A 27,864-nucleotide genomic window follows, 5' to 3' on the forward strand; every position below is an offset into this window, starting at 1 on the left:
AATGCACAGTGCATGCTTAACGAGTGATCTCTAGTTTGCTTAACTTAGGAGTATAGGTGAGCAAATATTACTAATATCTAAAATTTTCAAAGTTAGATTTTTCTATTTAAAGATTTTTTTTGTTTAATATCGATTTGGTAATTGTTTTTTGTTCTTTCCTTTTTATTGAAAAAAGAAAACATATTTGATGATCATTTATTTTTGTTTGTTCTCTCAAAATTTAGATTAAAAAAAAAAAGTAAAGTTCTACATAAAATGTAATTTTACAAATTAAATATTTAAATGTTTTATTTACATTTATTATGCATTTTAAAAAATATATCTATATTAAAAAAAACTGGAAACAAGGGTAAAAAAAAACAAGAAACTTGACTTTGTTGTTTCCAAATTTCTACCGAACTAAAAACACATTTTTTAATAAGAAACAAAAGACAAAAAACAATTATCAAGCACTTATATTTTTTTTTCCAATAAAAAGGGGAAACATCATCGACGGTAAAAGTCATGTGCTCTTATATAACATGTGTAAATCTAGAAATTCAATCGTGTAAAAGAAAATTCTTCACCTATTCAGGTATAAATAAATAAAATAATTGAAAAAAAAACCATGAAATAACAAGGAAAAAAAGGAAAAACTTCAACATATCAAATGACTATTTAGAACAACAAAAAAGAAAGAGAGAGGGAAGCAAGCATGCACCGACTTTTCATTCTTAGAAAAAGAATCTCAATGAAAATTTTATTGTGAAAATAATATTAAAATCTAAAATATTTGTGAAATAATAATATTGAATATTTTTATTTTTTTGTGAATTGAATAAAATTATAATTTTTAATGGTTCATTTAAGATAAAAACCACATGAATATTGATATAATATGAGAGCCCAAAATTCAAACAAACATCCGATTAAAAATATTTGAATTCACGACCTTCCGTTGTAACAAAAATGCTTTAATTAGCTCAAGTATATTCAGGTGGAAACAATCTGCCATTTGGATTGAAGTTTTTGGCCATATTTTAGATTTTGGTAGTTTATAATTTGTCGTACAAATTTAGGCTGTCAATTTTTAATTAACCATTTATCAAAAAATTAAATTTTTACACCTCAGCAATTGCCTTTCATAGTAATTGTCGCATTTTTTCATAATTAAAATTACTTGACTCTTGACCATTCTCGTGCACCATTTTTTTTTCTGTAGTATTTTATTTCCAAATAAATGATTATCATACATGACATTTGCTCTATTTTTTATCATATTGAGATTATTCTAAATCAAAATTTTTATATTATTATTATTTGTAATTTCTACTAAAACAAATTGACCAATCAAGACAAAAGAAAAAGGTATTTCATACTCAATTTAACTTAACTGTCCGCACAACTCAACTCAACTCAACTCAACCTGCTCTCAAAAAAAAAAAAAAAAATCTCAACTCAACCTGTATTATATAACCACCATACCATTTTAGTAAGGTAGTATAACTAGACCAATAAAAATTTAAATAAGCACTCTAAAGTTTGTTTGTTAATTGTTTAAGATTCTTATTTCTCATTTTTTTAGAAGCATTTCTAAAATTGTGTAGAAAATTTAGAGCTCGTCTAATAACGTTCCTATTTTTTGTTTTTTATGTCGGTTGTTTCTTAGTTTTTAGAAACATTTTAAAAATTGTATAGAAATTTTTTTGAAACATTAAAAATAAGTTTCTTATTTCTTATTACCATTTCCAATTTATTCCAACATTAAAAAAAAACTTATTTTATCATTATTGAATCCACAATGTTGAGAGTTATGCAATCTATTTTTCTTTATTAAAAAAAGAGAAAAAAAAAAACTTACCAAATGGACATTGGAAACACCAGAGCCTTGTTTTTTGTTTTTTATGTTTCTCTCCAAATTTTCCCAAAACATAAACAAAAACATCATTTTATCCTTCTTAACCTACAAAATACTTCATAAATATTAAAAAGTAAATATAACATTAAAAATTTAATATTTAATTTTTACCAACACATAACTCAACGATAATGAACATATATTAGTTAACTCGAGGTCGGAGGTACAATTCCCCATATCTCCAAATTGTTGTAATAAATATTAATTTTCATATCTTTACTTGTTTAATTAAATTTCTAGAGAACAACAAACAAGAAATGATTATCAAATACGTTCCGTTTATTTTTTTTCTAAACAAAAATAAAATAACAAAAAAAATAAAAAACAGTTATCAAACACAATTCTATTTTTCTTTATAAAAAAAGAGTAGATGAAAAACTAGAAATAGGAAATGAGAAACAGAAAATATAAAATACAGTCTGTAATCTTTTCACTTTCAAGTTTCATCTATGCAACCCATACCCGCTAGGTTGGAGGAATGAATTAAGAATACTCAAATAATTGAAATTGGAAGATTTGAATTTTTTATTTTATATATAAATATTTATTTATTGATGCCTAAAATATTTAACTACTTATGCAAATAATTCTTTATAAATAATACGGCTAATTCACAATAACTCGTGTTAGGCTTATAGACTTTTCAATGGCTAAATGTCAAGAATTTTTTTGGCAGTTGTACTTGCCCATCCGATATATAACAGCCTAATTTTATGGAAAAGTCAATGGTAATGTTTGACTTTTGGTTACATACAAATCTTTGTTTCTCTCTCTTCATGTGCCATTCTCTCTTTTTTATCCTCTTTGACCACACTCAGTTACTGTTTTCCAAACCTAACTTCCAAAATTGGTTGATTACATTATTTAATTTTTATTCAATAATATAATAGTAAATATATTCCTACTTTTTACAAAAATAGTATATTTTGTAATTTATGAATATTTGTTTATTCCATTTATCTTTTTACAACATTATTATAGCTTAACTTATCGAACCATTACTTTTCTAAAGATCTAAGATTCAAATTTCTCAACTATTTGAGTAGGAATTATATAAATTCTTAAATATTAAAGATTTAAAAAGAGAGAGTTTTGGTTCGGATAGAACCGTTCATAGAATAGCAATAGAAAAATCCAGACATTACATTGTAGTAATCATAGTGGAATACATGTGGCAAATAACTTTATTTTTCATGCCAAAACGAAATTAATACGAGTAATATCAAAATGAATGAAATCTACAAGAATTGGTACCAAGTAGAACATGGTTCATTCAAAAGGGTGAGTCTACATAAAATTAGAGTCTCGTCCCTTCTCTTCTCTTCTCTTCTCTTCTCTTCCTATGTATAATTTTGTATTCACATCATTTAAATTATCAATATGAGCACTAAGAACTAAGTATAAAACTTAAAATAAGGAATTACAACATATGTGGGGCCATCTTACACTAGCAAACTCATGGTTGGATCAATCGACACTTTTCCAATGTTCCAAATCACAAATTTGGAGGATATAGACTTGTTCTTCGTGGTTGTCCTTCTAGTTCTCTTTCTAAACAAAATAAGAGTCAAAAAGGGGCCTAAGGTTTTCTTTCATTGTGCTCCAATTCCATTTGGATCCACATCAATCGAGGATCTAAGTCGCGGGTGAACTATTATAGTGTTTGTATGCAATATCCAAGTCTTCTTTTGATGTTTTTGACTCAGCCCCAAATTTTCTTAAGATACTTTTTCTGAAGGAATGAAAAGAATCTCCAAATACGATGTTTCTATGATTAATTTGATGGCCCAAATCCTAATCTTAGTAGAAGCATCTAATATTATACAAAGCAGTAAATAACAGTTCCAATTACGTTACCTAGATCTGGAACGTTGTTTGTGACAAAATTACAGAACAAGAAAATTGGAATATCTAAAGTGATGGAAAGTAAAAGCATCCAAGCAGAAACAACGAATAGAGAGCAGCATTAACCTGAATTTCCGATGCATCTCTCGATAAGCTTATAATTAGTTTCCACTCCCAAAACCTCGAGGACTAGGCCTTGTTCCTGAGTTTACAAACTGCCTCCGTGATTCAGATCTTCGCTTCCTTCGGGCGGTACCAGGAGGAGCCTGATCAGGACACAACCATGTATCATTCACATTGAATAGGGACATCGTACTCAAAACAAAAATTGAATAATCGATCAAGAGAAAAGTTCAGTTTTCCAAGATAGAACTGTAATATATAGATCAAATATAGAGGAAAGGAAAACAAACGGGGAACCTTTTGTTCGGCTTTAAGAGCTTCTTCAAGATTGTTCAATGCAGGAATGGACCCACCCTCCATCACACCCATCAAATTCTTCATGCGAACACGCATTTGGAACAGTTGAGCCACAAGCTGACTCACCTAGTATTTGATAAAATCATCTTCGTAAGTGGATTCCCACATTATTTGAGGTGGAGACGGAGAGGGGGAGTGCTAAGATGGAAAGGATGAACAATTTTAACATAAAATAAGAACTCAGCATACCTGCTGCTCTGTTTTCCCCGATTCTTGAGCAATTCTTTTCCTCCTTGCAGGTGATTCTGCCAACAATTCTGGCTTCTCCCTTTCCTCTGCCATTAAACAAGTGAAAAGTTGTCAGATAGAAAAGGTTCAGTAAGTAAGGATTATAAGAAAGGCAGAAAGAACATATTTGATGCATTTGAATAGGCAAAAAGCTTCTCCGGTGGAAAATGACTGTTGCACTAAGTCATATTTATTAGGCATCCTTTCTATAATGCATGTATTAGGCACCTTTATCTTCCCCATAATATATTATTAGGCATCTTTATAAGCTTAAATGACCGCACAAGTTAATGAGATGTTCCACACCTATTCAATCAGAATATTTGAGAAAACTTCTCATCTAACAAAATGTCAAAAACTTAATTCAATCATTCAGATACTGTAGTGCACACCCCGTCATAATAAAGAAGCCAACAGATGCCTAATATGCATATGGTCCATGAGCCTTTTAAGCACGATCTAGCATGCAATTTTAACTCTGAAGAAACCAGTACGAGAAAAGAACATACCAGGAGTCATTGCTTCAATCATTGCTTCCATTACTTTCAAACTCTTTTCTGCTTCCCGAATCTGGGCAGGAGTGACCTACGAGAAATAACCAGAGTGATTAGTCAAGCAGATAAATGCAGGAAATTGCAATTCATATTAAACTTCAGGTATGGACACCCGAATACAGTCCCATAATACCTGTTTGAATTATTTGTGAATTGAAACACAAGCATCTAATATTTGTGCATCTGATTAGTCCATTACAAAAAAATATCATGTAAAAGTTCAGAAGATTTGGATTCCCACCTTTCCCATGCCAGGGATCATTCCAATGACACGAGTCATAGATCCCATACGAGCAACTGCACGAGTTTGCTTCAGGAAATCGTTGAAATCAAATTTTGCACTCATTATCTTCTTTTGCAGTTCTTTTGCATCCTCTTGGCGCATCTATATGCACAATTGAATTAAAAACAATGGACTTTTCTGAAAGTAAGACAAAATTAATTCCAACTTACCACTTCTTGTGCCTTCTCCACAAAAGAGAGAACATCTCCCATTCCTAAGATTCTTCCTGCCATACGGTCCGGATAAAATGGTTCAAGGTCCTCCATACGCTCTCCACGTCCTACAAGTTTGATTGGCTTTCCTGATACCTATAACAATTTAATTGACAAATAGAATAAGCTAAATTTATCCAGTGCTATTGTGAATTTGAAGATGTTGAAAACAGCGCTCATAAGGAACAGAGCTAAAAGAAAAAACATTCCAGTAAATTAATTCTTAAAGAAGCAAAAGTGCATTATTTTATTCAATAAAATAGAAGCGACAGGACATACCTCTTTGACGCTCAAAGCTGCTCCACCTCTTGAATCTCCATCAAGCTTTGTCAGAATAGCACCTGTAATCCCTATTTCTATGTTGAATGTTGTGACCAAGGCTGTAAAACCACATAAAATAGCAATGGGCTTAAAAGGAGATAAATGTCCTCTTTACAAGTTATTTTGGAAACCTTTAATACTTGTGGTCATCCAGGGTTGCTGAGTAAAATACCTGCAGCTTCTTGACCAGTCATCGCATCTACAACAAGGAGAACTTCAGTTGGATTAATTACCCGTTTCACTTCTTTTAATTCATCCATCATGGCCTTGTCTATCTGTTAAATTTTTAAATGAAGAGATTTTCTCAGAAGGATAGTAAATGAATAATGGACAGTCTTCAATAATTAGTATATTATCATTGAACCATCCACATATTTTTTTACAACAAAAATAATGAGCACCTGAAGCCTTCCAGCAGTATCCACGATGACTACATCTACTTTGTTTTTTCGGGCCTCTTGTAGACCTTGTTTCGCGATGTCTGAAGGTTTAACCTCAGTGCCTGCTGTATAAACAGGCACCCCCACCTGTAATTCACTATGACCGAAAGTGAGACAAAAATAATTACTAAAGAATTATACCTAGATAAATTCATAACTCTGATCAGATGCATCCCATTTATGTTATTTAAGAGTTGGGCTTTTGGACAGAAGATGGTGTGATGAGGTTGAAAGAAGGATTAAGGTGAAAAAAATAAACTGAAGTTAGCAAAGACTCTTTGGTTCTAATCAAAAGATAATAGTGAAAGGTTCTTTACCAAAAAAAAGAAAAAAGGATTCAACTCATTATCATCTTAACACCAAATCTTAAAGGATAATTACTGACAAGAAGAATCAGGGAAAATATGGTCTCTCTTCCTATCTTAACTGTTCTATACACTGTTAGTTTATCTACTCTAAAACTCACTATTATTATTTAGATAAGATTGTTTAAGTTCACATTGTCTTTACTAGAAACCTTCACATTTTATTCTATGTGCAGACATGTATTCACAATCCTCCTGCTGAGTGAGTAAACTTAACTAGAAGTTCTAAAATTAATTAACTACAAATCTTTCCTCACCAACCTATGGTTAGCCTCATAAGTAATATGATATCATATATAAATAAACAGTGATTTATTATTCGGTAGTCAATAAGCAAAAGACATGATGAGAATGAAATTTCATACCTGTTCACCCAATATAACTAATTGGTCAATAGCAGCAGGTCTATACACATCTCCAGCCACCAGCATGCAACTTTTTCCCTGTGGTCAACATTGTTAAAAGGCATCTTTGATCTAAAGGGATGACAGAAGGAAAAACAGAGTAATCAAGGCAACAAATTAATACACTTTATTAGAGGAAGATGAAAACATAATCTTACCTGTTTCTTAAGATAATTGGCCAATTTTGCACAAACAGTTGTCTTTCCAACTCCTTGTAGACCAGCCAACAGTATGACAGTAGGGCCAGACTTTGCAAAAACAAGTTCAGACACTTCTCCACCCATCAATTTCACAAGCTCGTCATGTACTATCTACAAGAGGCAACAACTGAATTCTAATTAAGTAATTAAATTACATTAATAAACTGAAAGATTTTCTTCAAAAAGTGACCTGAAACCGAGGATTTCACCTTTAGCAACTAGTGTTACATAAAAGACAAAAACCATCCCAAATAAGAAGCTATAGTAAGATAGATTATATGTAAGGTTAACAACCAGCAGTAGAAAGTTTATGCTACTGTAAACCATTAAAAATGATCCCAGACCTTGACACAATGTATCAGGATTTAAATAACCAAAATTCCTCCAGACTCAAGAAATCGTAGGAATAGGATGCAAATGCCAAAAGTGTTTCCAATCTATAATATTTGCCAAGTCTCACTCGCTTACCCCAATAAGACCAGGACAAAAGCAACAGGTATAAACAAAAAAAAAAACAATATATGATTTTTCATTTGATTGTATTCGCATACTAGAAGACCTACTAATAGGTAATATTACAACTTCAAGGGATTGCTAATTTCTGAGGGAAAAAACAAGTCCACATGAACATGTGTAGCAGAAGGATTATGCGAGAATATAAAGGTAAAACTCCCAAAAGCTTATGTACCTTAACCAATTGTTGATCAGGTTTCACTCCTCGAATCAGGCCAACACCAACAGCTTGGTCACTGACAGCTTGCACAAACCTTCGTACAACAGGAAGGCTTACCTATATTAACCAAGTAGTACATGGAAATCCTTATTTTATACCCAAGCACTAATATACAAACAATATGACAGTCACTTACATCAGCCTCCAGAAGAGCTCTCCTAATATCTCGCATTGGCTCCACAATATTTTCCTTCGACAAGACCTCTAAAGGAATATAATATGCCATCAACCAAATGAATTGTCTAAAGTACCATCCATCAACCAAATGAATTGTCTAAAGTACCAGCTGCTTTCAGATTACATTTAAAAGGAAAAAATTTACTCCGACTGAATAAATTAGTTCTTCTCAATTAGATCTTGTTTAATGTAGCCTTAAAATGAAATATATGTATATAGTTTGGCTCAATCCCTACATCAAGTCCATTCTTATCCCTTCAAAAAAATAACAAGATATATTGCAGGGGTTATTAGAAAATAAAATCCCCCCTCCCACCCCACTCCACAGCACCCCGCAATCCATCAGTTGCAAAAGGACTCATAAGCGTGGAAATACTTACAGGTAGACCACATTACCAAATTGAGAAAGCAGTCATTATAACCTCAAGCAAGGGACGTGATGCACGGATACTTTTGTTCTTAATGCCCAATGGTTAAAGTGAGTTATCATTTACCAGCTTGGGTAGTTCCAGTATAAGAACTATATGCAGGTCATTTAATTATCATTTGATCTCTCTTACCAAATCCAGAACATCTCCCGTCATTATTAAGGTAGTCTCTGGATCATTGAAGTATAGTAGCTATATATATATATATATATATATATATATATATAAAATAATAATAATAAAAAAAATTAAAAAAAAAACTTAAAATAAGGCAACAGATTGAAAGGAATAAAGATATTCAGACCTTCTCCTTTGAGCTTGTTCCAAGCACTCTCCAGGCCACTTGTCAACTGACCAAACATTTCAGCTCTTACAACTCCACGCATATCTCTCCTAGTGGTACAAGTCTTGGAATTAAGCCAACCCCAAATCTCTCTCTGCGGAAAAAATAAGAACCAAACTTAAGGAAAACTGACACACTACGGAATTCCACAGATAGGATGAAATTTAAAAAGCAAAAACCAACGAAAACCAAAAATTCTCTCCAATTGACACGAATGATAGCAAGACTATAATCATAGAACTTCTTAGAGAGAGAACTCCCAGTGAAAGAAACAAAAACACTATTTTCTCAAATTCCCCCCATCAAACAATCTACACCTTGAACTATTCTCTATTTCTCTGTAACCACACTTCCAGAATAGTATTACTAATTACATGTAGTAACAAAACTTTAGCTCTCCTTTCAAAACAAAAAATGAAAATAAGACTACGCAAAATTCTTCCCCAAAATTGTTATAATTTCCGGGCAACAAACAGAGTCTAACTCTGAAATCCGTAATGAATAATAACTTGATCACACTTCTTACAGTGAACAAATTCCTGGAAGAGAGCGACTTGAAGTTACTCGAACCAAGCCAAGAAGATGAAATACTTGCTGATTTTCTCCCGCCGTTTGAAGCATAGTACAAGCTTCTACTTGCACATGGAGATTGAGAATTCGAAGCCAAATGACGAGAAGCAACTGTCGAAATCTGCAATGCCTCCATTGCCAAATTCGACGATTTTCTCCCCTGCGGATCCCTGTATCTGATTCTTTCTTTTATCCACGGAAAAATCAGAGAGATTATTATAGGATATCCAATTTTTTGCTTATCCTCTTCAGTTCACATCGTAACCGTTCATTTTGATGACGTGGCAACATCGACGCTCTTCTTTCAAACGCAGCGTATTACTCTCTTCTTCTACCTCTGGACAAATGGAAAAATAAAAATTCGTTGCGAACCAAAATCTATGACCGTTCTCTCCGCGCCATGGAACACTCGCCTCAGAGAACTAGCAAAACGATGCCAATTCCTTCAAGCTCTGAACCTCTATTTCCAAATGCTTCGCCATGGCGATCGCCCCAATGCCTTCACTTTCCCGTTTGCTCTCAAATCCTGCGCGGCCCTCTCGCTCCCCATACTTGGCGCCCAACTCCATGGCCAAATCGTCAAACTTGGGTGTGAGGCTGAACCTTTTGTGCAAACTGCTTTGATTTCTATGTACTGCAGAGGTTCTCTGGTGGAGGATGCTCGTAAAGTGTTCGATGAGAATTCCCAGTCGAGAAGACTAACTGTTTGCTACAATGCTTTGATTTCCGGCTATGTCTTGAATTCAAAAGGTTCTGATGCGGTTCTATTGTTTCACCAAATGAATGAAGAGGGCGTCCCTGTTAATTCAGTGACATTGTTGGGTTTGATCCCGGTGTGTATATCTCCGATTAACTTGGAGCTTGGATCGTCTCTTCATGGCTCTACATTAAAATATGGATTGGATTCCGATGTCTCTGTTGTTAACTGCTTCATTACTATGTACATGAAATGTGATATGGTGAATCATGCACAGGACCTGTTTGATGAAATGCCTGACAAGGGTTTGATTTCTTGGAACGCTATGATTTCTGGGTACGCCCAAAATGGGCTGGCAACAAATGTTTTGAAGCTATATCATGACATGGAATTGCGTGGGGTTCACCCGGATCCTGTCACTCTTGTGGGAGTTTTATCATCTTGCGCCAACCTTGGGGCTCAGAGTGTTGGCCGTGAGGTAGAATGTAAGATCCAAGCAAGTGGGTTTGGCCGCAATCCGTTTCTGAATAATGCTTTGATCAATATGTACGCAAGGTGTGGCAATTTAGCGAAGGCACAAACATTGTTTGATGAAACGCCTGAGAAAACATTGGTTTCATGGACGGCAATTATAGGTGGGTATGGAATCCATGGACGTGGAGAAATTGCAGTGCAGCTTTTCGAAGAGATGATAGGAAGTGGCATTGTACCTGATGGAACTGCATTTGTGAGTGTCTTGTCTGCCTGTAGCCATGCTGGGCTTACTGATAGAGGCTTGGAATATTTCAAGACGATGGGGAGAAACTATCAATTGGAACCAGGTCCGGAGCATTATTCATGTATGGTGGATCTTCTGGGGCGAGCCGGGCGGCTAAACGAAGCTCAGAATCTCATCGAATCCATGCCAATGGAGCCTGATGGTGCCGTCTGGGGAGCTCTTCTGGGTGCTTGTAAGATCCACCAGAACGTTGAGTTAGCAGAGCTGGCTTTTGAACGTGTGGTTGAGCTAGAACCTGCAAATATAGGATACTATGTTTTGCTATCAAACATTTACTCTGATACCAAGAATTCAAAAGGGGTTTTGAGGATCCGGATTATGATGAAGGAGAGGAGGCTGAAAAAGGATCCTGGATGTAGCTATGTTGAACTGAAGGGCAGAGTTCATCCATTTGTGGCTGGGGATAGAAGCCATCCCCAGGTCGAAGAGATATATAGAGTTTTAGAAGAGTTAGAAACATTGGTGCAGGAATTTGGAGAGCCTAAAAAGGATGATGTTGATGGAGAAGAGAGCAACAAAAAGCTGTTTACTGGAGCTGGAGTTCATAGTGAAAAGTTGGCTGTTGCTTTTGGACTCCTGAATACCACGGCTGGGATGGAAATTGTGGTCATAAAGAACCTGAGGATATGTGAAGATTGTCACTTGTTTTTCAAGCTGGTTAGCAACATCGTCCATCGCCAATTGACCGTAAGAGATGCAACCCGCTTCCACCATTTTCGAAATGGGAGCTGTTCTTGCAATGATTATTGGTAGAATCATGGACTTGTTTGTTATTATTGTTTTGGTTAACTTACAAATTTAGTCTATGGTGTGTGCCTATACCTCTTTAAACTTTACTAAATTTCAATTGCTTCTCTATCCCTGCCAGCTATCAACACCATCCAGCAAAAATTGGTTGAAACGAGACGAGAATCTAAGATGGTTTCACAAATGGGTTATTAAACAATACACATGGTAATAGGAATATGCTGGATTACACCCAAATTCTCTTTTCATCTGCTGGAATGGATGAAGATGTTGATAGGTTGAGATCAGTTTTGGACGGTATTATTTCCCTATTCCAAAGTGCTTTCTTTTATCATAAAATCATTCATACAAGCAATAATAGGAGGCAAGATAAGGAAACATTTGCAACTTCAAAGCTCGTGACAGAGTAGAGAGTGGAGCTTTCTAAGGAGGATCAAGATGGGGATTTCCATAAAAAAAAAAAGGTCAATTTGGCAAATAACCATGACGAGGCAGATCAATGTGCACAATATAAAATGATACAATGGGTTCACACACCTCGTATTGCAATGTAATTGGATCTTGGTGCTGTAGCATGAGGATAAAAAAGTTTTGTGAGAAGATCTTACCTAAGGCAATGAATATCTCTCTCAGAATGATACAGAAACCTCATATTTCTCAAATTTATAATCCACCTATGCAGAACAATGGAGTACAAAGAGTTCCATCTAATATCCATAACATCCCAAAATTATACATCCTACAGTTCCGAATGATACCCACTAATCTATAAAACAGATCAGCAAGAGTTGAACCGACACATCCACCCATCACTGCGTCCTGTTCACAGGTTCAAGTGCTTCAACGGTGACAACACTATTGCCCCTAATCACCTGAAATGGTAACCAAAAAGGGGAATCAATTCGTGGACAATGGCAGTGGTAATCAATATAAAAGCAAACGAACAAAGAAATAGTGAGGGGTTATGGTGAAAAATAACAGAGACGCACCACCATGCCAATATCAGTTTTCTCATTGCCATTCACTTCCACGGTGTTGTCAACCACTAGATTCATAAATTGGTCAAACCCACGAAGGGTTCCAATTACCAAGCGGTTGGCATTGAGTTTTACTGCAAAATGTAAATCAGAAGCATCATCAAGCGTTTTGCATATACATGGGAGATTCCCTCAATCTCTCAAATTATACATGCAAGGACTGAAAAACTAAAATTTTCAACCTAACGCCAATATCTGCCCCCAAAAGACTAATAAAATAGGGAGATTATCTATAATTTAGGTCTCTCGCGCTACCATAAACACAAAATGAAAGTTCCAATCCTTATTCCGTTAATCTCACAACACTTATCTTAAAGTAGATAATAAACCCTAAACCCTAGACTAGTCAGATTCAACTTCAGGATTCACACATTACATACAGACAATTCATTCTATTCCGTTGCGTACTAAAATAAACAATAATCAGTAACAAAAGAAATTTCAAATCGAATTTCAAAACTTCAAAAGAAAATAAAAGAACTGACAGATTCTCAACTTTTAGGAAAACAAAAGAAAAACAAATAACCAAAAAACCATTTCTCAACCCAATTTTCCCAGAACTCAGCAAGAACAAAAAAAAATACGACAACGAGTAGGAGAAACAAACTCGCGAGGAACTGAACTTACTCTGGAGCTTTTTGTCCATGTATCTGCAAAAAGATGGAGGAAATGAGACCAACAGAAAATAGTTGTAATAATCGAACCAAAACATACAACGCACAAATGCTAAACGAAATCAACAAGGTAAAATTTAAGACGGCGCTTACTTTTTGAGATCTGGAGGCTGGCCTGACCTACTCATGGTGACGAACGAAGAAGGAGAGCTGTGGAGGGTTTTGGCAGAGAAGAAAAAGAAAACCCTAATTAATCGAGAAGAAGATCACGGCGGGTCTTCGGATTTTGTTCACCAGGTAACGACATATTTGGGCCGAAAAGTTATTTTCGGCCTGGTAATGAGGCCCATTAATTATTGATTTAAAAATAAAAATTATAGGAGTGTTGCGAGAATCGAACTCACGACCTCTCGCACCCGAAGCGAATGACCAAACACCCTGATTGATGATGAAACTAAAGTGTACTAAATAGTATCTTGTGAAATAATAGTAATTTGACTAAAAATATCCAAATTGTAGTCTTTATTGTTTAACCAGCCAATTTTAGTATTTTTTTAAATATTATTTCACTTTTCATTTTTTTTCATGTTATGCATTAATTTTTTTTTTAAATGCAGGTAATTTAAATTGTTTTGCATCACTCAACCTTTGTAAAAGACAATTATATGGAAACGTGCATAGTGTACTAAATTAATGATAAAAGAAAGGTGATGTGCATTTTATAAAATGTACACGGCAATATCAATAATGTTGTCTCTATGTGAATATTTGTTGCATGCCGAAGTTATATAGTTTTCAATAAATAAAACTCTATATCAAATTGAGCAAGATAAATAGATAAATCAATTTGTTTTGTTTTAAACAATTTTATCTCATTGATAAACATAAACTTAACGAAGAAAAATATATTATATTTTTTTTTCTTATATGTGTGTAAAATCTATGGTGTTTAGAAGTGATGAGAGAATTAGTAATTTTGAAAAAAGAGATTTGAGTATAATTAATTTTTTAAAATCACCATCCAATTGATACCTTAAAAATCAATTTAAATTAATTTTAAACTTTTGCTAAAATCAATTTTTTAATTTGTCAAACACGATCAATGAGAATGAGAGTGATTTTGTCTGTCAAACACACCCTTACACATAAAATCATTGATAAAATAGAATTTTCTATTTTTTTCAGTTTAAGCATTTTTTTTAATAATTATCAAGTGTTTAAACTACAAGAGTATCAATTACTCTTTAGATAAATATTTTTTAAGTATTTTCTTTAAAAGTTTATTTTTAAACCAATTTCATTTTTAAAGTACTTTTTATTATTAGCAAATATGTACATTTTATAAAATGCATTTTAATCATCTAAAATAATTTGGAAAACCATATTAAATATACCAGAAAGCAGTAATTATTTCAAAAGTAGTTATAGAAAGGGAAATATTTTGCTAAAAAAAACGTCTTTTCATCCTAAAACACAGACTAATTCTTTTGCAAACAAAAAGAAAAACACACTCATTAATTCAACACCTAATATTTTCCTACAATTGTCATAATGACCACAAAAAAGACAATATTTCGATCAAGGACAATATGTATAAGTGAGAAAAGTAAACCAACGCGTCCACACAACGATCAGTGACGAATTCAAATAGCTTCCTTCAAAGTGAAAGTAGGAAACATTTTGTTCCTGTCACTTAAACGGGAACAGAGAATACGCTTCTGATAACGAGACTCTTCAAATTCTATCCCAATCATTGACTCCTTCCCAGCTTCATTCCTTTCAAAGTTTTCCTTTCCTCCCTCTGGCTTCATTCTCTTGTTCTCAAAGTCTCAGACATTTAATAACTTTTCCTTTCAAACTAGGATTATCTTTTAATTTAGATTTTTTTAAAAGAAATAAACATTAAATTTTTTCGTGGGAAATTCCACTCTAATCCCGTAAATTTGATAGAGAATTTTGCAGAACGAAGAATGAAATCAACTTACCACAATAACTCATATTCACCGCCAAATCCTCTCACCCAAAAAAAATAATAATAATAATAAATAGTAATAATAATAATAATAATAATAAAAAGAATCTTCGGCCTCACAAATGGAAGCATATATCTCAAACATTTGACATTTCTAACCTTAAAGTCAAGTCAACGCGTCGTGATTTCAAAATCACCATCATTAGGCCCAGCCCACGTCGGCCCTTTAATGGCCCAATTTACTGTATTCATCATATTCGTCAACTTTTTTTTTTTTTTTTGGTTCCTTTTCAATCCTGTGAAAATAGAAATTGTCTTATATTATATGTACCATTTATGAAACGAATGAAAATTAAATTTGGTGAGCTCACCATTACGTTTCTCCAAGAATTCAAAAAATTATTTTGCTAAAGAAAATTCAATATAAATGCAATTAAAAACTTTTTTATTTAAAATACCATCTATATATTGGCACTTTTTAATTAGATTTCAACGTAAAACTCTTTCAAACTTCTATTTTTTAATTTTTGACATTTTTTTATTAAAGTCTTTGAAGTATTATCTTTTATAAAATAAAATCATCCCATTAAAAACACTGGTTTTAATTCAATACATAAAAATAAATCAACTAATTAATGTTATTTTATTTCTAAAAACATATAATAAATTATCTAAATACTAGTCGTTAACGAACCTAAGTAACCAACCCAACAAAAAAGTCTTATCATAGGTTAGGTTAAAATTAATCATTGACTTACTCGTACATTTCTTGAAATTAGTTTGTAACTAATTAAGGTTAGAAACCTCTATTTTGAGGTCTTCGTGCCTATATATTCAAGCCCGTGTATTTTGACCTAGTTGAGAATAATAGAGAAATGAAATTATATTCTTACTCGGATATTTGATACCCTATCTATTTTAGTACTTTGACTTTTAAATAAAATGAAAACCATACAGTCATATCACCCTCGCACATGTTTCTAAAGAAAGACCGTCTTATTTTCAACAATATGACGACAACTTCTAAATTATACTTTTCTTTTCTTTACCTTCTTCATTCACATTAACATATTATACCCGTACGAAAAGTCATAAAATTCACAACCATTTATTATACCCATGGATGATCTAAAACTTAACATCATCTATCCCACTATTATCTCTTCCATTTTGGAATTTGAACTCTCGCTTAATATTACCGTGTTCTTTTTTCAAAGAAAGTGAGAAATGATATATTAGAGAGGATACACATATATTTTAACTATTTGAAAAAAAAAAAGAAAAAGAAAAAGATCATTATAATTCTGATGACTAGGTCATAATTTAAATTAAAAAATATATATGTACAAAAACGTGGGGAAAAACCCAGCTAACTTTTTTACCTTTTTAAGAGATTTTAACTTTTTACAAAGCCAATTCAAAACCACAATATGCTCACCAACCCCCACCAAAATAATAATAATAATAAAAAAATAAAAATAAATTAATTAATTAGATGGATTAATTAACCATTCATGCTGACCATAATCATTATTTTCTTTGTCTCTCTCTCTTGAAACATGTGATTTCCTATGTAACTTCCCTATAATTTATGTAGAGGGTAATTTAAGAAGGCAACTTCATAAATTATTTGCTCAGTTGGTTTGGATTCTCTGACAAATTATTTTTATTTTCAATTTTAATTTCATAAATTTTGGTTTTATATATATATTTTCAAATAAATAAATCCAACCTTATAATAAAATTAAGAGATAAGGTAGGTGGATAGTGGTCCTCTCCCTATTTTACGATAAAAGACAATCAATTTCTCATATATAGTCTATTGTTCCAAACAAAGTATGCTTTAAATTTATAATACTTTGAGTCAATTTGGGTGTTTCAAAAAAAGTCATAGAAAAAAATATATAATTTTCTTTAAAGTGTGAAATTTTTCATTATTTTTATTATATTTAATTTACGAGGTAAATAGCTTTTTTTTAATAGGTGGAAGTGAGTTTGCTCAGGTTATTTTTCTTTTCCATTAAAAAAAAAATCAATGGCAAAATAATATTATTTTTTAAGGAGAGAATTCCATGAAAAAAGGGACTTTTTTTTTTATAAAAAAAATACAGAAGAAAAGCAATTTTCACCCTTTTAATTTATTAAGTCATGCAATCGAATTTAAATGGGTCCAAATCCAATCAATATTTGACAGGGACACTAACTTATTTTCAAGGCCTTTGGATAATAATTATCTGTTTAGTTTTTAGTTTTTAAAAACTCAAATAATCTACTAATCAATATTTCTGTACTTAATTTTTGTTTAAAAAAACACCTTTAAAATCTTACAATATTCTTAGATTTTCCAATTAAATTGTGAAACAAATATGATTTCTAGTAAGCAAGTCAAAAAAACAAATAATAAAGACATTCTTAAACAAATCATAGAAATTCAATTTTTCCTCAAAAGTCTTAACTTTCTTTCATTCTTTATTTTTCCAAATTGTGAGTGTAACCTCAATTCTAATTCTATTTATCGTTATGCACGAGATACATCTTATTTGATTGAACTTGATTGAAAGCCCGATTGAAAAAAGAAAAAAGGAAACATTTTTATGGTATTTCATATATTCTATATACTCTAGAGTTATTTGACTTATCAATTCAATCTCAAAATTCATAAATAATACATATTCAAAACTTTAAATCGATAGAAATACGTTATTATTGTTTTACTTTTACCTAAAAAATGGTAAAAGTAGCACAAAATTGGAAGCTTCCATGTATTATTGAAATTAGAGCATAAGAACAAAGAAATAATAATAATAAAAAAGGAGGAAGTGGGTCTTAATTTGATAATGGGAAATGGGCATTTTGGTCATTTAAGATGAAGTCAAAGGCAAAGGTTTTTGCAAATTGCAATGATAAGTGGTTGCCATTTATTTCAAACTGAAACACCTTGATTCTCTTAGTGGTTGAGCACCAAAGTCTAATAGTTTAAGCCGCTCCCTTTGAATTTCACATCTCATCTTTCTTCCCTTTTTCATCCTACTTTTACTGATTTACCACTTTTACCCATGTATTTATTTGTTTTAAATCTATTCTTTTAAAAATATTTTCAAAGTCTAAACTAAAATTTGAAAATAAATAACGTAGGTTTCAAAATTTATTTTTTTATTCTTGAAATTTAGTTTAGAGTTTAATGTGTATTTTAGAATGGTTAAAATATATTGAAAATTTTGTGAGCAAACATACATAATTTTTAAAATTGAATAACGGAAATCGAAATGATTAACCAACGGAATTTTAATTACTATAATATTTCTAAGGTATGAAACTATATATATCAACAGAATAAACATTTATAAAGTTATAAAGGCAATATCCACTCGATTTCTATTGGTTTTATGATTGAACTAATTTCGACGTTGAATCCACATATATCATCAACATGCAAATAGTTAGGGTCTTTTCTTAAAAGAAAGTGGTTGATGAATAGAAATGATATGATATTCTATGGTAAGTAAATAATGTGATGTGAAATGAGATACTGGGATAAATGAACATCAATTTGGAAAGAGAAATTAGTGAAGGAAAATAAAAGTATGCATAGAGAAATATGCTAGAAATGAATATTAAATGCTTGAAAATGTGAATGAAATTTGTAAAAGCTGACTCGTTAATTTCAAAATTATATATATCTATTATTTATCAACTTATTAAATATCTCTACTACAAGTAAAAACTAATATATATTCAACACAATCAATTATTTATGGTTATACTTTAATGACGCTATCTGTCGTTTAGACATAGTTTAACTATATCTTTCAACCAAAAAATTGTGGGTTTGAATCTCATACTAAAAAATAATACTTTAAGGTCTAACCTAAATTCACATTTATTATAATACTTTACAAATTATTTATTTATGCGATAAATTTATAAACCCACAACAAAAACAAGCTCCAAGAGAAAGGTAAGTAACTTTAATATAAATTCAAGTAATTTTTGGAATTATTCAAAATAAAATATAGTCCAACTAGGTTTTGAGGATTGGAATAATTGAGACTCTACGAGTAACCGTCAAAGTCAATAATCCAATCATCTTTTTTTTTTTTTGGCCTTTTCTCCCCCAACCCTCATAAATTCGGTGTATAAATTCAATTTTCAGCCCCTCCATTTTCATGTCTATGGATTCGTAGCTTCAAAAACTCAATTCCTCTGCAAATATTCTTTTATTTCCTTCGGATCAGAAAAATGCTGGGCAAGAAAATGGTGTCCTTCAAGAAACTCGCCAAGAAAGTGAAGGTCCGAGCCGGAACCGATGGCGGCGAAGCAGAAGCATCGCACCACGAGTCTTTGCTCAGAGATCGACTGGAATTGTCGGAGGATCAGGAATCTCAGTCTCCGTCTTCTTCGACGCCGACTGGTTCGTTCGCTATTTACGTCGGCGACGAACGGCAGCGTTTCGTCGTTCCGACGAGCTTCTTGTCGCACCCGCTCTTCCGGATGGTGCTCGACAAGGCGTACAGAGAGTTCGGATTCGAGCAGAGGAACGCGCTCGTGGTTCCTTGCAGCGTCTCCGCCTTCCAAGAAATCGTGAGCGCAGTAGAATGCTGCAATGGCAGATTCGATTTCGGCGAGATTGTCGAGGAGTTTCTTTAGAACAGCCGAAATTTGCGGAGAAATATCAGTTCAGTAGGTTTGAATCCTTCGGGAGTGAAATTCGTCGTCAACTTCTGTTGAAACCGAGGAGGATTCGATTCCATTCCATTCCATTCGATTTAATTTGATTCGATTCGATTCGGCCAATTTTACAGTTCGATCGGGTGTGAATCTGTTCATCTCAAATTCATATCCGATTCGATTCGATGAACCATTTTTCTTCGGAAGCAGTTGAAATGGTAAAATCAGAGCCGTCATTTACGATGAAATTTGCATTTGTAATTGGAGTTGTAGTTGTAATTAATATGTATGAAATCAAATGGTAGTTGTCTTTAGGTAATTTTGTCATCTTTCTTAGAGAGTTTTCATGGCAGCTGGCATTTCCATGTAAACATAGAAAAGAAGGAATGAGCAAGAAAGTGAAAGACTAGGATTTTTTTTCCTCCCAATTTTGTGCCTAAATATATAAATATTTGAATTATATTTACATTCACCGAGAAAAATTTTGTTCTCATAGTTAAAAGAAATAATTCCAAACACTTCCTTGTACTTAAAAAATAATAATAATAACTATTTATAAATATTGTACTTAAAAAAATAATGACTATTTATAAAGAAATTATACTCACCCTTGATGAGTATTTTCTTTTTTACTGTCTTTAACATACTCTGTTTAGAAATTGAAATTCATAAGTCAAATTATAATATTAATCAGGTCAGTAATCAAAATACGAACAACTATCCTAACTATAGTAATGTGTTTTAGGATTAAAACAGAGAAATACATCACATTGGGTAGAAGATCAATTTTTTTCTTTTTTTTTTTAATTTTATTTGAAAAATAGCTCTCAGGTTTATTTTTAGCAGTGGTGAATAATAAGATTCTAAATATTTTGTTTTATTAAAATTACTCAATCTTTTTAGCTCCTTGCTTAATATTTAAAAATGTTTAATTTTATCTATAAAGTATTGATTTTTTTTAATAAATCGTTATTCAGTAACATAACAGATTCGGTAGTATTAGAAATATTATTTATTTTCAAAGTTAAAAAATTTAAGAACTATTGTTAAAAAAAATAACAATCAACTTTACCCGATTTTGCTTGTTTTTAAATATTATTTATTTTCAGTTTTCTATTTTAAACAATTATGCTTGTTTCCTCATAATTTACTAGTTTCCTTTTTTTATATCTTTTTCAGAACATATTTAAATTCTCAACCAAATTTTGGAAAAAAAAAACTTTTTGAAAATTGATTTTATAGACAAAGAAATGTAACGCAATTGTGAGCTTAATTTTCAAAAACTAAAAACTAAAAAGAAAATAGTTATTAGGTGCCGTAATTTTTAATCAGTGCCTTTTGGCCGATCCATTGATAATTTCAGCCCTATTTGATAATATTCACTTTTTGTTTTTATTTTCTCTCTTTTAATTATTAAAAAATACATAATTACATTCGATAACTATTTCTTCTTCTTTATAAGTCAATAATGATAAAATAATATTTTTATTTATTTTTTTTGAAAATAATTGGAAACACAAAAAAAAAAGAAACTCGATTTCATTATTTCCAAAAATTTTATACAATTTTGAAAATGATTTTAGCATAACTAGTAGGCTTATCAATAAAATTGAAAACAAAGAAACGAAAATATTACCAAACAAATCCTAATCTATTTAATTTCCAATGTTTTTTTAATACAACATGTGATGATGGAGGATCGAACTCATAACTTCTTGATTGTAGATTCTCGCTTTGACTATTTCCAATGTATTTTTAGTTGGCATATTTCAAATAATAGTATTTCAAAGACTGAATTATTGAACCTCTATTTTTCTTTTTTTTCTTCTTTATTTTATCTTTTGTTTTTTTGTCTGACGAATTGTGTCCGTATAGATTTAATCATCACAAAAGTCAAAAAGCAAGAGTGAAAATGGGTTTCATTTGGGTTGTGGATAAAATAGAACAAATCAAACTGTTTGTATATAATATGAACTGAACCACGACATCAAAATTATATACAAAACCAAACTTTACTCTTTAGGATTTGGTGATGAGAGAGAACTAACAAATTTACAAATTGCATGACAAACATAATAAAATTGCATTAGCAACAATTCATTCTGAAATCTATAGAAGAAACTCGAAAATAATAAATAATTTGCAACCTCGGTTAAAAAAAGCAACAAACAAATAAATCAGGGATTAAGTTAGAGTTTAAGTCAGAGTTTTCACCCCCTTGTACTAAAAGGAAAAAAGTCAGAGTTTAAGCAATAATTTAACTAGAAAAAAAAAATCAAAATTTAATAACCCAAAATAGATGTTGAGTGGCTTTGTCGGTTGGATCCCTATGACCGAGGGATGTCAACAACCACCCAACATAGTAACGGGTTTGTCAATTGGATCCCTTTACGAGACTCATCCCAAGTGGAGGAATTCCCACTACCCCACGTATGCATCGTGTGGGGCTCGAACCGATGAGAGGGATATCCTCATTTGATTACAAATCCACTACGCCACCACCCGCAAACAGTACATCATGAACAAAAATTCAACCACTAAATTTGCAATTCAGCCTAAAAAAATTGAGGGGGAAAAAATTGGAATCACTTTGGAGAAATAATTGAATGGAATGAGAAAAGTGAAAGGGGAAGGCCTGGTGGTCGCCCGTTTTGGGCGTTCCATGTTTACACGTAAAGTCAAAATGCAACGAATAGAGAGAAAATAGGGAATGAATCAATCAGTCACTAATTTTCGCTTCAAATTTCAAAGATGTGTTACATCTTGGACTTTGGACTTGGGACTTGGGAAACTCAAATTAAGCTCTCATTCTCTACCTCTTTCAAAATTTGCATTTTACTTATCAAATAGTCAACTCCTTTCTAAAATCTACTCAAATAGTATACTTCTAAAATAACCAAATAAAACTATATTATTGGATGTGAAGATAATGAATGATATATAAATAATTGAATGATAATATATAGAATTTTAGTATTAAAATAATATAAAAATATTTCTCCAACATTTATATTATATATATATATATATATATATATATATATATATTATATAAACTTTCAAATTCGGCAGTTTGAAGACAAACATGAAACTAAAGTTTGAAGAGAGATGAAAAAACAAGTGTTACAACAACTTACAAGTTAAGCTTAGTCGAACGGGTCAATTCGTGGGTCGTGCTCGCTTGCCATCAACATCCCAGTACAAAGACATGTAGGGCACATTACCTAAAAAACATGTAAGTTATTAGTCAATATAACAAACTCAACCATATGACTTATTTCCACAAGCATCTTCCGGCTGTTTTGGATGTATTTCTTGTTTTCTATTGTTTTATATGTTAAGCATTAGGGTACACACACATGGTCTAAAAATCGAGCCGATTGAACCGAAGTCAATTGATCGATTTAGCATGTTAGGAACTATCTGACTGACCGAAAATAATACAAAAAGTAAATGATATACATATACACACACACACTTCTCGCCTCTTCAGTCTCTGCCTCTCTCACCTACTCACCACTAAAATCTCTCATCTCTCTACTACCCCAGCCTCACCTCTGCTCTATCTGTACCCTATCTCTCGTCTCACACAACCCTCTGTCTCTCTCTGTTCACTCGACACTGCCCACCCCTCTATTCAAACAAGATTTCAAAAAGAAAGTAGATTTTTTGATTTGAAAAATAGTAAGGCTGTTTTTGGGAATGATGGTAGAATAAGTGATTTTGCAAAACAAGATTTAAGTAGAATTGATTTTCCAAAATCACCATGGATAACTTTAAAATCAACTTAAAGGAATTTTAAGATATCCAAAAATCATTATTATAATTTGCCTAACATGATTAATGCAAAGGAAATTGATTTGACAATGACAAAAGTGATTTTGACCCAGTTAAAATCACTTCCAAACACACCCTAAATGTTTGACAAATTAGAAAGAGAACTGCAAGAACATAGATTTCTTCTTTGAAAAAAAATAATGAGCTGCCAATGGCAGTCAATATTGAGATAGACAGTCAACACCTAGGTATTTTTCTTTTGGTTCATAATTTTTTGAATTAAAAAAATATCGGTTTAAATCGAAACCAACTGATTGGTTGGTCAGCGCAAACCAGGGAAAATGTCGATTTCAACACCAACCAATCGCTGATCACCCCTATTAAAAATGATTTGGAAATAATTTTATTGTTATTGTGTTTTCAATTATTTCTTTTTATATTAATTAATAAAAAACATAACACATCTGAATCAAATTTTTACTTAAAAAAAAAAAAACTTAACAAATCTGAATCTATTGTTTCTTGTTCTGAAAAGAAATGTTCTTTTTTTCTAAATAACTATTTTGTTTTTTGAAAACAGAATAGTTGTGAAGAGATCCATGATAAAAGACAATAGTAATTCGGACTCCAATGGCTCTCGAATCAATCAAGAATTTTTTAATGAAATGTTGTACCTTTCCTGCACCGGAGCAATTGAGACATCTTTGAGTTGTGGGCACTCGTAAGGGGCGGGTAGAAGTGGCAGATAATGAGATGGGATCAGCACTTACGCATACGCCACTTGAAGAGCATCGAGCACACGCCAAATATCCTGCCCATAAGATTATAAAGGATGCTTAAAAACTATAAAGCAAAGGAAAAGAATATGAAATTCCTAAATCAGGTCCAACAGAAATTTAAACATGGATGTAAGATCTTAAATTGAATTGACATTATGAATTTATTACACCACATGAGAACAGCAACATTCAATCCAATGGTTCAGACGTAGAAGTAGAATACTTAGGCATGGATCAAGATCATTCGCTAAGTATAATTGTCAAATTTTTAGTTCTTCATACGAATCAGTCACGAGTCAAGAAACTGAGTAAATATATATATTACAATCGCTTCAAACTAGCACATACCAGTTCCATTACAATATTTGCACCTTTTCTTCTCTTGTTGCTCAACATTGTTAGCTTCAATTAACATCAGAGCCGAAATGACACCTACTGCTCCACCTGAAAACGACGCCACTATGGGATCCACTTGACTGAAAAAGAGATTCAAAAAGAGAGAGGAATTGAAGCAAATGCATAGTTCGTTAGAGAAACTGAATTTGATTCAAAATTCAAATTTAAAAAGAAATCGAAATTCATTACATGCCTTAATTGCATGGGCAAATGCATGTTGCGGATGAAATCTTCATAAGAAGTACCACCTAACCCCAATTTTAGCTCCAGCTGCCAAGAAAAGGATTTTCCACCCATATTTAGATGGTCGGAGCAGGAAATAGACAAGTATGTAATAGAGAAATTCATTGAGCATGATCATCAACACTTTTATTGAAAAAAGGGGATTTCAATACTACTTTCCAGGACACATATCCTTAGTTTTCCTGAAGCAGTAAATTTTAGATTTATTCAACCTAACTGGTGACTCGCGTACTCCAGCACCAATATCCAATAACTTATCACTCTTATAAGTTATATATGAAGTCCACAATAGAGAGAGATTAGAAATTTTAGAATGCGTTATCATGAATCTAAAGAAAACGTCATCGTAAGGGTTTCTTTAAGTACGTTTATAACCTAAATAGAACAATTATTTTTCTCAAGCTCCAAAAATACTGAGGAGAAGTATTTTCTGACTCCGTTTTGGTATAAACTCAGGAAACTTCATTACTAATCATTGCCAAATAATTCTAAAGCAACCATTAACACGGTTAATAAATCATGTTGTCCCGAAATTCATACAACTACTGCACCTGCTTTCTAAACTTTTTTTTTATCTGTGAGTGTTCAGAATAATTTGTGCGCACCTCGATTATTCTCATGGGACAACTGTCGGACCCTACTATATTTCTCGTAGGATATTAAGTCTTAGGTAGGTGGCGACCATAGTTTGAAATCATTCCCTCTGAGCCTTTACTATTTACATTAGACTAACCACAAGGCATCTCATGTTCTGCCTTCTAAACTTTCTGTTCTTTATTCTATTTCATTTCTTCATTTAATATTTGGGCTAGTGTGGCATGGTAGAATGAGAAACAGGAGCCCACATATGAACACTCAAACAAGAAGATTAAAACTGTTCATTAGGGATAAGAACAAGAGCCAAAAAAAATCAACTTACAGTTGGGGCAATAAGACCACCAAATACAATTACTCCTGATATAATCGATAAGCTGGTGAGATATAGCTGCTTCAACGTCTTTGGTGTCTACAAGGGGGGAAGGGTAAAAATCATGTTAGTCAGATATAAAGATAAAATCCCCAATTGATGACCACAAATAACTAAAGCACAGAATAGAAAAGCAAGAGGAACATGAAACATAGAGCATTATATAAGGCTATTTGTGCCTTGCAGATTTGGCTGATACCAGAATAGATGTAAATAGTTACAGTTTGCCAGCATCGAGGAAAGTAAACAACGACAACATTAGTCGGTAGTATGGACGTTTTTTAAAAGATGGGTTTCAGTTTCTATTTCCAATTAACTACAACTGCAATTTCATCTCAATTATTTTGTGATAGTTGTAACAATCACCTACTAGCTTAGCATCTTTATATGTGAAGCACATTTCTGTAGGATGTTAGTGTTTATATAAATTTCCCTGTGCTTCCCGAAGTTGGCAGACAAATAGCAATATATAGTTTCATTACTGAATATGAAAGATAAATAGCAACATTAGTTGGTATGGACTTTTAAAAGATTGGTTTTCCCTGTGTTTATATAAATAGCACTTAATCTGAAAGATACTTTTTCAACTTACCATATGGGAAAAAAAAGGAATAGATGATGGAATGTCAGGCATTTCATTCGCCTCTTCATTGTTACTCTCATCAATAACTTTTTGACTCTTTATCCGCTGTTGAATTCGTAATCTTCTAACCTAAACTTTTACAGATAAAATAGTTAGAGACCTCTTCAAAGGATCATTCTTTTTCATCCGGCTATAGCTTTACGAAAACAATGTCAAGGGAAACAAATTAACGAACCACTCCCAATTAGGAAGCTAACCTCTTCCATTAGGAGAAAAATTTTATTTCGCCGACTCCTAATGTTGTCTTGGATTTCCTGGAATTGCATCTGAACAAAATCCTGAACGGTCTCCGGTCCTTCTATGATGCAGAAGTTGCTAAGAAGCAGCAGTAGAACAAGGAGAACAATAAATTCCATCGTTCTCACATAAATTTCCGTACGCAGAAACCATAGGGCAAATAAAACAAACACCAAAAAACGATAAAGCTGAAATTTAACGAAGGCAGCCAAAATAAAAAGCACTCCACAAGTCAACCAATAACATCTTCGTTGAATGTTTTTTCAACTCTCGCCAAGTTTACAATCAAGTACTTTTCACTAGGCATAATTTCCACCAAACTTAATCTCCTCCACAACCATTAAAGAAACTATCGAAAACAAAAAGAAGCACCAAGAAGCAACCTGGGAGTGTTATCAGCACCAGAGGGAACTGAACCAGACGCGCCGTCGGACGAAGAACAACAGATGAGCAGCGATCGTCGGGAAGTGCCTCTAGATGGCGAATTGAGGGATTTGCGGCACCGATCATCGAAGGTGAAGAAAATTGAGGCTCTGCCATGGCGGGACGGCTTGAAATGCGAAATTGGGAGGCGAAAATGAGGGGAGGGAGCGAAAGTGGACGACATTGTCATCCAAAAAAGCGAAATAGGGAGAGTGAGAGAGAAGAAGACGGTGGATTAAGGAGATTTCGCGGGAGAATTGGGAATTTGGAGGTTCTGAAAGTGAATAACATCGACGAACGGGATAGGATATTGCAAGCCTTCACTGCGATAGGCGTAGTACCCACCTTCCATTTTTGTACATTTGAGAAAGGAGAATGGAGGAATTGCCAAAAGAAGAAAAAATGT

The 27,864-nt window shown here is 32.7% G+C and overlaps 5 protein-coding genes across 5 annotated transcripts; 2 read left to right on the top strand and 3 right to left on the bottom strand.

The window, feature by feature from the left end:
• Positions 1 to 3,022: 3,022 nt before the first annotated feature.
• Positions 3,023 to 9,681, bottom strand: CPSRP54 (chloroplast signal recognition particle 54 kDa subunit). The gene is made up of 16 exons (XM_022277170.2): positions 9,437 to 9,681; positions 8,872 to 9,004; positions 8,099 to 8,166; positions 7,918 to 8,019; positions 7,188 to 7,340; positions 6,991 to 7,068; positions 6,222 to 6,347; positions 5,993 to 6,095; positions 5,779 to 5,879; positions 5,458 to 5,595; positions 5,246 to 5,389; positions 4,960 to 5,035; positions 4,412 to 4,497; positions 4,163 to 4,288; positions 3,869 to 4,008; positions 3,023 to 3,237 (listed from the first exon to the last, which is right to left on the bottom strand). Exons 1-15 carry the CDS (start codon positions 9,614 to 9,616, stop codon positions 3,904 to 3,906), a joined length of 1,719 nt encoding a protein of 572 aa, XP_022132862.1. The 5' UTR covers positions 9,617 to 9,681; the 3' UTR covers positions 3,023 to 3,237; positions 3,869 to 3,903.
• Positions 9,682 to 9,727: 46 nt separating this feature from the next.
• Positions 9,728 to 11,813, top strand: LOC111005513 (Pentatricopeptide repeat (PPR) superfamily protein). Its single transcript, XM_022277025.2, has one exon. It carries the CDS (start codon positions 9,861 to 9,863, stop codon positions 11,706 to 11,708), a length of 1,848 nt encoding a protein of 615 aa, XP_022132717.1. The 5' UTR covers positions 9,728 to 9,860; the 3' UTR covers positions 11,709 to 11,813.
• A 405-nt stretch (positions 11,814 to 12,218) lies between these two features.
• On the bottom strand, positions 12,219 to 13,648 carry LOC111005269 (Small nuclear ribonucleoprotein family protein). The gene is made up of 4 exons (XM_022276712.2): positions 13,507 to 13,648; positions 13,367 to 13,389; positions 12,692 to 12,813; positions 12,219 to 12,574 (listed from the first exon to the last, which is right to left on the bottom strand). Exons 1-4 carry the CDS (start codon positions 13,539 to 13,541, stop codon positions 12,512 to 12,514), a joined length of 243 nt encoding a protein of 80 aa, XP_022132404.1. The 5' UTR covers positions 13,542 to 13,648; the 3' UTR covers positions 12,219 to 12,511.
• Positions 13,649 to 19,432: 5,784 nt separating this feature from the next.
• On the top strand, positions 19,433 to 20,464 carry LOC111005839 (SAUR-like auxin-responsive protein family). The gene has a single exon (XM_022277476.2). It carries the CDS (start codon positions 19,565 to 19,567, stop codon positions 19,970 to 19,972), a length of 408 nt encoding a protein of 135 aa, XP_022133168.1. The 5' UTR covers positions 19,433 to 19,564; the 3' UTR covers positions 19,973 to 20,464.
• Positions 20,465 to 22,941: 2,477 nt separating this feature from the next.
• LOC111005293 (chaperone protein dnaJ-like protein) lies at positions 22,942 to 27,825 on the bottom strand. The gene is made up of 8 exons (XM_022276743.2): positions 27,419 to 27,825; positions 26,996 to 27,113; positions 26,748 to 26,867; positions 26,108 to 26,194; positions 25,139 to 25,215; positions 24,898 to 25,025; positions 24,445 to 24,581; positions 22,942 to 23,217 (listed from the first exon to the last, which is right to left on the bottom strand). Exons 1-8 carry the CDS (start codon positions 27,646 to 27,648, stop codon positions 23,140 to 23,142), a joined length of 975 nt encoding a protein of 324 aa, XP_022132435.1. The 5' UTR covers positions 27,649 to 27,825; the 3' UTR covers positions 22,942 to 23,139.
• Between the last annotated feature and the right edge of the window lie 39 nt (positions 27,826 to 27,864).

Source organism: Momordica charantia, assembly GCF_013281855.1.
Source record: "Momordica charantia cultivar OHB3-1 chromosome 1 unlocalized genomic scaffold, Mcharantia_2.0 BLBB01000001.1, whole genome shotgun sequence".
NCBI classification, from domain to species: Eukaryota; Viridiplantae; Streptophyta; class Magnoliopsida; order Cucurbitales; family Cucurbitaceae; genus Momordica; species Momordica charantia.

Coding starts and splice junctions, on each gene's coding strand:
- CPSRP54 (XM_022277170.2), bottom strand. CDS start 9,616: ATGGAGGCATTGCAGATTTCGACAGTTGCTTCTCGTCATTTGGCTTCG. Junction 4,498..4,959: donor GATTGAAGCAATGACTCCTG/GTATGTTCTTTT, acceptor GTTTAATGGCAG/AGGAAAGGGAGAAGCCAGAA. Junction 4,289..4,411: donor CGGGGAAAACAGAGCAGCAG/GTATGCTGAGTT, acceptor ATCAAATACTAG/GTGAGTCAGCTTGTGGCTCA.
- LOC111005513 (XM_022277025.2), top strand. CDS start 9,861: ATGACCGTTCTCTCCGCGCCATGGAACACTCGCCTCAGAGAACTAGCA.
- LOC111005269 (XM_022276712.2), bottom strand. CDS start 13,541: ATGAGTAGGTCAGGCCAGCCTCCAGATCTCAAAAA. Junction 13,390..13,506: donor CAGCCTCCAGATCTCAAAAA/GTAAGCGCCGTC, acceptor ATCTTTTTGCAG/ATACATGGACAAAAAGCTCC. Junction 12,575..12,691: donor AAACTGATATTGGCATGGTG/GTGCGTCTCTGT, acceptor TTACCATTTCAG/GTGATTAGGGGCAATAGTGT.
- LOC111005839 (XM_022277476.2), top strand. CDS start 19,565: ATGCTGGGCAAGAAAATGGTGTCCTTCAAGAAACTCGCCAAGAAAGTG.
- LOC111005293 (XM_022276743.2), bottom strand. CDS start 27,648: ATGACAATGTCGTCCACTTTCGCTCCCTCCCCTCATTTTCGCCTCCCA. Junction 27,114..27,418: donor GGTGCTGATAACACTCCCAG/GTTGCTTCTTGG, acceptor GCTGCTTCTTAG/CAACTTCTGCATCATAGAAG. Junction 24,582..24,897: donor CAAATATTGTAATGGAACTG/GTATGTGCTAGT, acceptor TCTTATGGGCAG/GATATTTGGCGTGTGCTCGA.